The 12554-nt window shown below is 45.7% G+C and overlaps 1 protein-coding gene across 1 annotated transcript in view; it reads right to left on the reverse strand.

Moving 5' to 3' along the window:
- The window catches only part of LOC103610173 (engulfment and cell motility protein 1), a 52315-nt gene that overhangs the window by 24741 nt on the left and 15020 nt on the right, over positions 1-12554 (reverse strand). Inside the window, exon 3 of the mRNA XM_008594394.1 lies at positions 8451-8558. Coding sequence (XP_008592616.1) covers positions 8451-8558 — 108 coding nt within the window. The remainder of the gene's footprint in view (positions 1-8450; positions 8559-12554) is intronic.

Here is a 12554-nt window from a genome sequence, read left to right on the forward strand (position 1 = left end):
GGGCACCTTTCTCTTTCATATGAGGGCAGTCTTTTCCCGTCACCACGGCTTTGATATCTGCAACCGGCACTGTAATTCACAAAAGAAAATGAAAGTAACTCCACCATGTGAAAGCTTCGATGTCAATAAAGAAGCAGGACTAAGCATCAAGCCTGTTGCCAGGGTTGCCATCCCAGAAACTACTGCAACAAGAGAAAAGAAAAATGATGAAAAGAGGAGAAGTCAGGTAGTATCCCGGGACTAGAAACTAAAGCATATTCTTATATTCCGGTAAGAAGCCTCCCTGAATAGAAAGAGCTATGCCCAGGAGCAGAGTTCGGTTCACTAAAACAAAGACCTGAAAAAACACCCATGATAGTAGTGTTCAGACTGAGGGCATTAGAAGCAGCAGTAGTAATAAGCGATTGTCATAGTAACAGCGATACTAATACTGATATTACAGAAAGCTTCTGTGTGCCAGGAGAAATGCCAAGGGCTTTCCATCTATCAGTATGTCTTGCACAGCATCTGCATCTATTTAGTTCCTGAGTTTTGGATAATAAGGGAAAGCAGCCCTACCTCAAAAAATTTATCCGACTGTCACTCTCCAAAATCCCTCTTCCTCTACAGTCTTATTAATTCTCGCAACAATTCTGTGAGGCAGGTTTTATTATCCCTATTTTACAGACAACAAAACTAAATTCAATTAAATCAAGGGAACATTCCTTTCTGATAGGGGATTCTGAAAGTAATGCAGTTAGATAAAATGATGTTATCTCATGTCTTGCTCAGGTGTTGGAGGAAGATAAGAAAAGATATGAAAATGTTTGTGCATTTAAAACTTTTGTTAAGATCAACGGAGAGAGAGGAGGCAGTAGATGGCTTGGAACCTTAATTTAAAGAAACACAGAGTCATCTGTCCCTCTCCAGCCCCTCGTCCTTCAGTCTCACAAGGGGCTGTGAATCTAGGAGCACATGCTGATTGGCTTGGCTTTACCAAAGGGGGGAATCTGAATCTCTGGGATCTTTGAGTAACCAATTCTTAGACTCCCTTAATGAGGAAGATAATGACACATCTATGAAATGGGTCAACTATGAATTAAAGCTTATGTACCTTTATTGGGAAATAGACTTGTGGGGGTGACAGTCAGATAAAGGTAAAATTATATAATACATAGAATATTAAAACAATAGAACAAGAAGCCTCCTTAACAGCTAACATTTTCTAGGTACTGTGAAATCACTAAGAACTTTGTCCAAATCTGTCAACACACCTAGCACTCTCTCGACCCCTAATAAGAGTGGGTTTGTGATGAGCCTTCCAGGAATCTCCACAGGCTCCCCTGCCATCTGTCCCACCACATCTGCTCTCATCTTGCAGCCCTGATTCCTGACCCTTTGGGTGGATGGACATTAATGGTGCATCGCTCACCTTCTGGCCGTATGAAAAACTACACTTCCCAGCAATCTTTGCAGCTAGGTGGTGTCACGTGATTAGTTCTGACCAGTGAAATTTTAGAGGAAGTGCTTCCTTTCTGGGCTGAGGCAGTGAAAAGACCTTGTTCTCTGTTCTCTCTTCCCCCTGCTGCTGGCCTGTGTTCCTGAGTTACTGTATGGAGCAGTCCTTTGCCAACCCATGTCAAGTTCCCTAATGTGAATGAGACATAAATTTTTACTGTCCAAAGCCACTGAGATTTTGAGATCGTTTGTTCCTGCAGCACAACGTAGCAAAGCAGCCTCTCCTGACTGGGATGTCCCTTTACCTCAGACCCCTTTTCTGCAAGAAGCTTGGCCCCTTGGACTGGCATCTTCCTATAGCTAGTCCCTGTGTTTTCTGAAACTACTTTTGACCACAAACACTGACTTTGGTTCTCCTCAAATACATTTTCGTAACCCAGCAGCCTCTCCTGACTGGGATGTCCCTTTACCTCAGACCCCTTTTCTGCAAGAAGCTTGGCTCCTTGGACTGGCATCTTCCTATAGCTAGTCCCTGTGTTTTCTGAAACTACTTTTGACCACAAACACTGTCTTTGGTTCTCCTCAAATACATTTTCGTAACCTAGGATCAGCCTTGTTCCCCTCAGTGGCTGATCTGGCTGTCTAATCACTACCCTAGGAGGGGACATTTGGATACTTTGGGAAGCTGGTTAACTTTTAAATGGAATATTCACGATTGAAGTGAATTTGTGATATAATTAGCAAACCAACTCAAAAAACCTTCTCAAGCTTCAAATGGAGTTTGAGTCACAAGTGTCTTGTAGAAAGTCTTTTTTAAATGATATATAACATGGTCAATGAACTAAAGAGAATATCTACAATTTACAAATACTAAGTTGACCCTTGGCTTTGAAAACTCAGCAGATCGAATGGGACAAGAATAATACAAGAGTCTGTTGTGGTGACAATCTTAAGAATCTCTAGTGAGAAGGCCTCAGGGAAGAAAGGGCACTTTTTCACTGGGTTTGGTGGCAGTACATATTTTATGTTTTTTATATGCATTGTCCCCTGTCAAGGAGACAAGCTGCTAAATCACTCATAGGATTATGAGTCAAAGAAAAACACAAAATTCTAAAGATACAGTGCAGCTTTTAAAGGTTGCTTTTTGCACAGTTTGTCTCTAGATGCACTGGAAGATTAGGCGCTAGAAAGGCTAAAATGTTGTCCTCTCCAGTTCCAGGAGCAGACACAGTGGGTCAGACAGCCTCTTGAATCTACACTCCAAGGAGGAAGCAGGGGGCTGCCGATGACTTCAAAGCCAGGCTAGTATTTTGAGCAGGACTTTCATGTGGAACCTAGATAAGAAGTGGGGCTCAGAGATAGGAGAACCAGGAGGGTCACAGGTGAAGGAAGCACCCTCCCCCCCAACTCTTAATGCCTGGGTCATAGCCTCATTTCTTTCAATTTTTCAGTTTGAGCTGAATTGAAACAATCTTAATTCAATATTTCCATTTTACAGATGGGAAGACCGAGGCATAAAGAGAGAAAATCAATTATACAATGTCACAGCTAGTGGGGGACAGAGCTGGGACTAGTGCTCTTTTTTCTCCATGCTCCCTTGCTAGGCCCCAAATCATGCTGAGCATGGCACCAAACGTGACTATTACTTGAGATGTGTTTGGGAAACTGTTTAGTTGCTAATATCTGTGGAAGGAACTTAAATTGTGAGTTAAACCAAAACACCACTGAAAAATCAAATGTGGCCACCATGATAAAAATACTTCTAGCTTTCACCTCTGGGAGCCGAGTCGAGGCAGAACGACTCCCAGGAAGAAGCTAGTAAGCCCTGTGCAATGCTGCATGCGGGCTCCATGGTCTAGAAGCTCCTGCCCATAGAGACACGCAGGAGGGACCAGCTGATCCCAGGACAGTTGAGTGAAGAATCTGGTCTCTAACTTGGCAGGTCAGCCCCATAGCAGTGGTGGGAAGGGCCGTGTCTTTGGAATCAGTGAGCTGGCATTTGAATTCTAGGCGCAACTACTGCTGTGGCACCGCGGGCTTAAGTTCTCAGAGCCTCTGCTTCCTTGTCTGCAGGGTGGACCTATAACACTGGGCTAACTAGCTCACAGGGCTGCTCTGAGCATTAACTCCTGACACTGGAGCCAAGACCACTGTCGGCTTTAACCTACGCAGTGCAGAGCAGTGGGTAAAAGTCTTGGCCGTGGAGTTGGAGGGTCACATTCAGATCTTTGCTCTTTACTAATCTTGTGACATTGAACAAATTACATAATCTTTCTGTACCTCAGTTTCTTTTTCTGTAAAACGAGGACAATAATCTCAACCTCTTCAGGTTGTGGAGAGGATAATTTATGTGAAGCTCTTAGCACAGTGCCTGGCAGACAGCAAGCACTCAATAAATGTCATTTGCAATTATTCCCATTACCAGTAATCAAAGGTAATTCTCTCTGTAGATGGAGGGCCTGCTTTACGCACTGTGCTTCAGTGACCACATCGCCCGTTTGCCTCGTTGTGCCTGCCGCCATCCTCATCTACTGTGACAAGCTTAATCTCCTCTGGCAGGGCAAGCCTGTGCTTTCCTCCTGGCCCCTTCTATGTGGCAGCGAGGAGCACTGGCCTAGATTCTTTCAGAGAGAGGCAGTGCAGGCCCCGGGCCAGGTTGGACAGCGATGGCGTCCAGTGTTTATGGGAGTGATGACAGGTTATAAGCCTGGTGGCAGGACTGCAGGGCGAGGAGGGATGTGAAATGATGTGGATTTTCAAGGGCCACATCTCCTGACATGCAGAGGTACAAGAAGAGAGACTTCCTGACCCTTTAGGGAAGAAGATCGCTGCGGAGAGGCCCTCAGTCTGCACCACACTAGCTGTGTTAAGAGGATTCAATGACACTATTTGGTTCATCAGTATCTCAATATGCAGCCCTGGTTAACTCAAGGGGCGGAAGACAATTTACCCCTGGTCTCAAGAGACGGCAATCAAATATGGCTAGAACAACGACACTTAACGTTAATTAAAGGAATGTCTCATTTGTCTAGTGGAATGAGGCTTCTCACTTTTAAGGGCTCCAAGAGGTGGCTATTTTGCTCCAGGCAGAATGCGGAATTGGAGTTAAATGCAAAATAGGTGGCAGGCCTGAAGCAGCAAACTTTAGTTTCCTAGGCCAGGGCTTCTCATCCCAGGCACAGTGGGTAGCTGCATCGGACTACCCTCTTCTCTGGCACACATGTACAGACAGATACAATCTCACCAGCACACTCACACACATACACGTGCCTCCCGCATGCACACACCTGCACAAGTATGCATTCTTGGCTCATCTTGCAATGCATAAACTGTTTATGAAGCAACTCTCTAGAAGTATGCATTACTGGACTGCAAAGGCTGCAGAGGAAAGGGGTGGACAAGAGTGTCAGAGGCACTGTCAGCAGGGATTGCTGCCACCCTCTCCTACAACCAGCATCACTCCATGGCCACTACCAAAAGCTGCTTGGAGACGTGCAGCTCTGGCCTTCCTCTCCTGCAACCACCTTGGCAAGCCGGCTCTCCCTGGCATCGGCCCTCCTGGTTCCTAGCCAGGCATTTGCACCCTCGGTTCTTGGAGGTGAGGGTCTTAGTAGAGTTAGGGAGCATCAGCCTGTGGACAGCCCAGAAACCGACCCTGCGCAAGGTTCCAGTGCTACCCATGCCCTTGAACCTTCTCCGGGAAGGTAAAGCTGGAATGGGCGTGCCTGCCAGTCAAATGCCTATCTTTGGGTTGAGAAGTGGATTATATCCCTATAAAAATGGAGACAGATAATGTGTCCAGTAAGTGGAGAGCCAAGTCCCGGGGTCAGTGGGAAGGAGTGAATCAAGCTGCATTTGCTCTGTTCAGACCACTCGCCCCATCTCTTGGTCAGGTGAAGAACGGGGCAGTGGGAGACCTGCTGGAGAGCTGCTGGGTGCTTTGACCAGTAGTGGCCTCTAACCGTATCGAGCAGTAATTCCAACTTGGTGGCCTCCAGACATTTCCTAGTTCACCAGTGAATTTTCACCAGTTAATAGCAAGTGCGGGACAGTGAGGACACTGGTGCGAATTTTTCATAGAGCTAATTTAATTCGGCAGAAGGGACAGTCCTTTATTCCCAGAATAATCCTTCATGCCTTTTCTTGTGATCAAGGGTCCTTTCTTTTATGAAAGGATTGTGATATTAAAGTTTAGTTAGATCTTATTTTCTAACATTCTTTATTGCCAAAATTAAAAGTTGGCAACACAGTAGCAATTCACTTTTTATTAAAAAAAAAAAGAAAAAGAAAAAATCGTACTTTGGTGAAAGACACATTTGGGGAATCACTGTGGAGTGTCGGGCAATATCTAGATTAGCAGTTCTCAAACTTGAATGCACATCAGAATCACCTGGAGGGTCTGTTGAAAGAGAGATGGCCAGTTCTGCCCCAGAGCTTTTGATGCAGCAGGTTGGGAGTGGGGTCTGAGAATCTGCATTTCTATTAAGTTCCCAGGTAATAAGGCTGATCATGGCCCGAGGACCACACTTAAGACAACTGCTGGTTCAGCTTGTTCATGGTGGGGTGGGAGGCTTTCTGAGCTCCACAGGGAGGGTCTCATCTACAGGCAGAAGCCCGGGCTCCACGGCAGAGATGCGGAGCCCCCGGCCCATGCTGTCCGTAGCAGCCGACTGTGCAGTGTCAACACTGTGGGATGGGGAGGCAGTNCCAGAATAATCCTTCATGCCTTTTCTTGTGATCAAGGGTCCTTTCTTTTATGAAAGGATTGTGATATTAAAGTTTAGTTAGATCTTATTTTCTAACATTCTTTATTGCCAAAATTAAAAGTTGGCAACACAGTAGCAATTCACTTTTTATTAAAAAAAAAAAGAAAAAGAAAAAATCGTACTTTGGTGAAAGACACATTTGGGGAATCACTGTGGAGTGTCGGGCAATATCTAGATTAGCAGTTCTCAAACTTGAATGCACATCAGAATCACCTGGAGGGTCTGTTGAAAGAGAGATGGCCAGTTCTGCCCCAGAGCTTTTGATGCAGCAGGTTGGGAGTGGGGTCTGAGAATCTGCATTTCTATTAAGTTCCCAGGTAATAAGGCTGATCATGGCCCGAGGACCACACTTAAGACAACTGCTGGTTCAGCTTGTTCATGGTGGGGTGGGAGGCTTTCTGAGCTCCACAGGGAGGGTATCATCTACAGGCAGAAGCCCGGGCTCCACGGCAGAGATGCGGAGCCCCTGGCCCATGCTGTCCGTAGCAGCCGACTGTGCAGTGTCAACACTGTGGGATGGGGAGGCAGTTCTCATCTACAGGCAGAAGCCCGGGCTCCACGGCAGAGATGCGGAGCCCCCGGCCCATGCTGTCCGTAGCAGCCGACTGTGCAGTGTCAACACTGTGGGATGGGGAGGCAGTTCTATGAAAGAAAACGAGATTGCTTTCTGAACCAAGTGACATCACAAAGACCAGATTGTCCCATTTTTAAGCTGGAGGAAGAGAGAAAGTTCCAGGCTGTCTGCCTGAGATGTCAGGAGGTTTCCCAATCATGGTTTATTTTTGCCTTCAATGGCTGGGAGCTGTAGGGAAGGCAGACCAGATTTGACTTCCAAGGGCCCTGGGGTGACAGAAGGGAAGGTGTAAGACTCAGGGGTAAGGACACTGTCTGGGACATGTTTTTCTGAACACTGCAGGGTCAAGGTGACTTTTAAAGATCACTTAAGTGTCCTACTGTTTTCTTTCTCTTTGATTTTTCTACCTGGGATATCCTCTGAGGCTACGTTCACCATATCTCATTTCTCTTCCAAATTAATTCATCACCCTCGAATATTTCAATGTTTCTATAATACTTTGTTTAATTTGTACAATTAACACTGTCAAACACCCTATCTTCTGGTTTGGTGTTGGGCCAAAAGAGTCCTGTACATTACTGTCTCTTTGGAAGCACACATGTTAAAAAAAAAGACAACACACAGAAAAAGCAAATAAATATACATAATATATATTTTTGCAAATATTTAGCAAACAATGGAATGTAATTGATCATAAATTTTCAAAGCGTCAGAGTTATTTCTTTGACGTAAGTTAGCCGTGTTTGGATCTGTCATTAATTCTGCATTATAGTTATGGGATACACTAAACTGTAATGAATAAATATGGTAGGGGTCAAGCATGGAAGTTATGTGAAATTATTTTGCGTCATCAGAAAAGGACAACTGACAGAATCAGTCTTATATTGTGTTTGTTCCCTGAAATAGCACCTGGATAAGTAATGTAAAAAGTGGACGTTCGAACCCCAAGTTTACATCTTTCAGGAGAGACATCTGAGCAGCCTTTTATGGTTTCTCCTGTCAGTCCCAAATCCTGACTCCATCAAGGCTTGTACTTGGTAAGACTGCTCAGGCCAAGACTTACAACCAGAAGAGACACGTCCAAAGGGTTTATTCAGGCTGATAGTTTTGCTGTGTGATATATTGTGACTGGGAAACAACCAGCCAACCAAAACTCAGGCCTCCGTGTGAACTCCTCTGGATGGGTCTCTGTTCTCTGCAGCCCAAAGTGCCTGGGTAGAAGTACCAACCCATTTAGGCAGACTTTCTAGCTGTACGAGCCCTTTTGAGACCACTTTCCTGGCGAGGTGATAAAGTAACAAGGCAAAGAAAAAATGGTCGGAGAGAATCAGCATTACCCCTAACGCCTAAGAGCAGCACACAAGCTGTCTTTGGTGGTCTAGGAAAACGCAGCTGAGGAGAAAGTGCTGAGTGCTTGGGGATTAAGTCAGAAACTCAATTCCCAACATCTTCACCACTGAGGACTCCCCACCCACCCCAAACCCTCCCCACCCCCTGCCAACCACTTTGACTTTACTGCACGGACAATAAGTTTTGATAAAATTTACTCTAGCAAACTAACATGTTTATTTGGGTAATAAATCATTTTCCCACTGGGAAAACAAAACAAAACAAAACAAAACAAAAAACCAGAAAACTAAAACTCAGGCCTCCAATACAGAAGCGCCACTTACGTTTGTCCTGCAAGGAGTCATGTGGCACTTCTCCCTGAGGACTTTCTTCCAGGTCTCCATAATGCAGGACCTTGTGATTTGGTGAAAGCCGGCAATACCAAAACTTATCTGAGAAAAAAAAAACACAAGTTCACAAGGTAAGTGATTCTGGCTTCCAGAACTATCAGCATGGTTATTTCATAATACTCTTGCCTGGAGGAAAAAGAAATCCATTTGATTTTACGTCTCGAGGAAGAATACATTCTAGATCCCTGGGCAGTGATTCCCCTTTCCATTCTGGTATTCAGCGGTCACCTGTCCTGCCTGGTGTACATCTGGTAACCCTTGGGAAAGTCATCAGATCCTTCAAGCTCAGCGGCAGCTGGTTTTCTGAGGTGCTCGTTTCCAGAGGGTGTCTTACCAGTGTCTGTAACCACCATGGGGACCATTCCTTATCGACTTAGACAACAGTGGGGAGGGAGATGTAGAAAACACAGCTTTCTTGGAACTTTCCTGTTTCTGCATTGTCTCTGAGATTTTCAGACTATTGAGAGGGTTGTGTAAAGCTCGTATCTTAGTACAACGAACACCTGTCCCTGAGCTAACACACAAATCAATCAATGGATGAGCTAGTAGGATGGTAGAGATTCACACAGGGGGTGGGAGTCATGAGGAAATCATCTAAATAATTCAGGGATTTATCCAGAGTGACCGTATCTTAGTACAACGAACACCTGTCCCTGAGCTAACACACAAATCAATCAATGGATGAGCTAGTAGGATGGTAGAGATACACACAGGGGGTGGGAGTCATGAGGAAATCATCTAAATAATTCAGGGATTTATCCAGAGTGAGGACACTCGTGACCATGCTCCTGTCTCTAGAGTCTAGTTCTCTGGGTAGGCATGACCAGGGCCTAGAACCCCTCAACTTTACCTCTCAGCTCCGCACAGGTAACAAGAACTTTGAGTAAGCCTGTGAGGCAGGGGAAGGAGGCAAAAAGCGCTTTCTGGAGACACAGAGCTCCAACTGTGACCACGGTGCTGGTGCAGCTGTCAAGGCTTGGCTTCTATGCTCCTTTCTCCAGGAAGCCCTCTTTGACCACGGTGGCTGAAGGGCCCAACCTCTGAGCTGCTCCAGCATCTTCATGCCACTAACTCGGCTTGGACGGGCATTATTAGTTCCCACATTAACCACCTTAGTATTCCCCTTTAGCTGCCACAGCCCTGAGGGGGTGTGCGGGGAACAGTTACTGGTGGAAGAAGAGGATTTCATCAGGACCTGAGAGAGTGCAGAAGTCACGGTCTCTCTGATGACAGCCACTGTCTTCATAATTGCAATGTCCCAACACACAGTACCTGGCACATAAAAGGTGCTCAGTTGGTGCTGGCTAAATTGATAAATGAAGACCCAAGAGGACTTGGTCAAGATGCTTCAGGCACAGAGCATCCATTGCTTATAAGCCACTTCACACCAGGTTCTGGTGGCATCTTCTGTGACCCTGGGCAAGCCACAAACGCAAACTGTTTTGAGGCTACTCTAACAAGCTCAACATTACACTTAAGAAAAGTGGTTTTCTATCTAGAATTGCTTTCACTGAAAAACCATGTTTTAACCATGATTCTTTTAATAGAAAAAAAATTTGAAGAATGGAAGTAAAAGCCGCACAATGAACACAGAGAAAACACCCAAACTTGATCCCCACGAGGCAAGTGCCTGTGCGATTCCTTCCTCACCGCAAGCAGGGCTCAGGATTCCTGAATGTGGCTGCAACACGGAAACCCATGTATTTGAACGAACTTAAACTCTGGTGAAAAGATTTGAGAGGGAAAAGGAGGGTCATTTAATGGCTAGAAAATTATGGAATCGCTAAATTTTCAAAATTATGTTATATATACACAAAGCACAGGTTGCTTTTCTGGGAGAGCCTTTTGAAGGGAGCAAAGAAAGTCATTCCCTGAGTAATTCACAGCCATTTTAATTAGGCAAATGTGTAATTATCAGTTTTCCTTGAGGAGAACACATTTGGGAACCTGACCTGCAGTTCTCAGCAGGAGCTGTGAACTGTGGAGGAGGCCAGGCTTTGAGCACCACAGTGCTCCCGGGGCCTGCGTGACAGCCTTTTGTGGCCCCACTCCCCAGCAGGATCCCTCACATGTCTACACGGCCTGTGATGACCCCCGAGCCAGCTGGGGATCTGCAGTAAGGCTTTCCATTCCCTGCTACCTCTGAGGTGGGACGTTTGGCCAAGTGAGTGACTGAAGGGTGCCAGGATGCTGGGAAGGATGCAGGAGACGTGAACTTGAACAGGCGGTCATATTTTGAGTGAGGTCTCAGCCCATTCTTTGCAGGAATGCCTGCTTCTCAAGCTGGAGTAGGCTCTCGGGGTAGCACTGGTACTTGAAGCCAGTGAGGCAGTGTGGCACAATCACAGAACGGTGATTATACTCAATACATCTTGAGGACAGGAATTAAGAAATGTAAGTGGTGCATAATTTAATAGAAACATACTGTGGGGTAAACTGCACAACTTATACTCATTTGTAAGATATATTCATCTGGAAACTTCAAAGAATCTTGCCACTTATCCTTTCAGTATAAATTTCTTCATCCAGTGAATATTTGCAGTGTCTGCAGCACTCTAATGGGTGTAACAAAATATCATCGGAATGAAAGGCATACACGAGAGACAGGGCCAAGAAACTCAGGGAAAAAAAGCTCCCTCCGTTCTTAATAGCAGGTGCGAGAAAGACATCAGAAACATGTGTCTCCCAGGTCTGGGAAGAAGGGACAGGGACAAAGAGCAACGCCGGCTATGCTACAGGGAGAACTAGGAACGGGGGAGGTCTCTTGTGCAAGACATCCTCACATTCATAGAGGAATAGAGAACAGCGGCTGCTCCTCAGAGTTCCAGGAGGAAACCACCAGGCTGCTTGCAAAGGTGCTATCAATGTTTGTTTAAAAGAAACACAAAGGTTACCTGGAACTCCACTGTGACAATATCTGGTGCGCAGCTGACCGCGCTTCCTACTTCCAGAAGCTTAAACTCATGACTTGTATGACACCTCCCACCCCGCCCCGGTTTTCCTCCCACTTTTGGCTAATTCTTCTGTCATCCTGCACAAGTTCCTCTTTCTCTGTCTACTACTAAAATGGCAAAGGGCAAAGAGATCTGGGCATCGCTGATGTGAGTGATGTGTTTAGCTCCTCCGCATCAAGCATGAAGTCGTGGATAGGTGACAAAATATTGGGAAAAGGAGCTGAACACGCTGAGAAGCTTGTCTTGACTCATAACCAAATGGAGGGACACACAGCCAGTACCCTCCTCAGCATAAAAGCTGGAGCCCTTAGGTCTGGAAGGCTTAGAGCTTGTGAGTTCTGTCTGGAAGGCGGCGCTGCTGTAAAGGAGAGCAGACCGCCAGCTCCGACCCGCACAGCACACCGGCTTGTTGGGTGACATGGTTTCAGTGTCAGCCACTGGCAGCAGCTTGATTTGTAGTTTCTTTTATGGGAAGAAAAATGAATATTTTCCATTCAAAACCCAGCATGATGTTACTAGTTCTTCCATCCCTCCAGGCAGTGCAAGGGTGGGCTGCGTCATTAAAAGCAATTAGCAGGAAGCAGAGAGAACATCATCAAAGACTGTTTACTAGAGTTAGCACGGAGGTCTTCCAGTCAGGTACTAATGACTGCGTGTTAACAGCCATCTCTTCATCCCCAAACTCAAAAACAAAAAATATGGAGACAATTTTGTGCTTCAGTATTCTCTCTCTCTCTCTCTCTCTCTCTCTCTCTCGTGTGTGAAGGATCAGAGGGAAAAGCTGGTGTCAAAGCTCACAAGCTTGGTAAGAACGGCTTATTGAAGCCGTTCCCAATGTCACGTAGATTATTATGGAGCTAATAACCACCGACAAGTGTAATTCTAGCTCCGTCCAACAAAACTTCTTGCAATGATGGAAATACTCTATATTTGCTCTGTCCCATAGTGAGCAAACACAGTTTACATTTCCTTTTATTTTAAATAACTTAAACAGCTGCAGGTAGCTGTGTTGACCAGTGCAGCCTGTTGTCCGTCCTCACCCCCCGGGCTGCAGACAAGCTGGGGCTGGCGCCAGGTTTGCAGG

This window comes from Galeopterus variegatus, unplaced genomic scaffold (genome assembly GCF_000696425.1).
Source record: "Galeopterus variegatus unplaced genomic scaffold, G_variegatus-3.0.2 Scaffold10702, whole genome shotgun sequence".
Classification (NCBI taxonomy): Eukaryota; Metazoa; Chordata; class Mammalia; order Dermoptera; family Cynocephalidae; genus Galeopterus; species Galeopterus variegatus.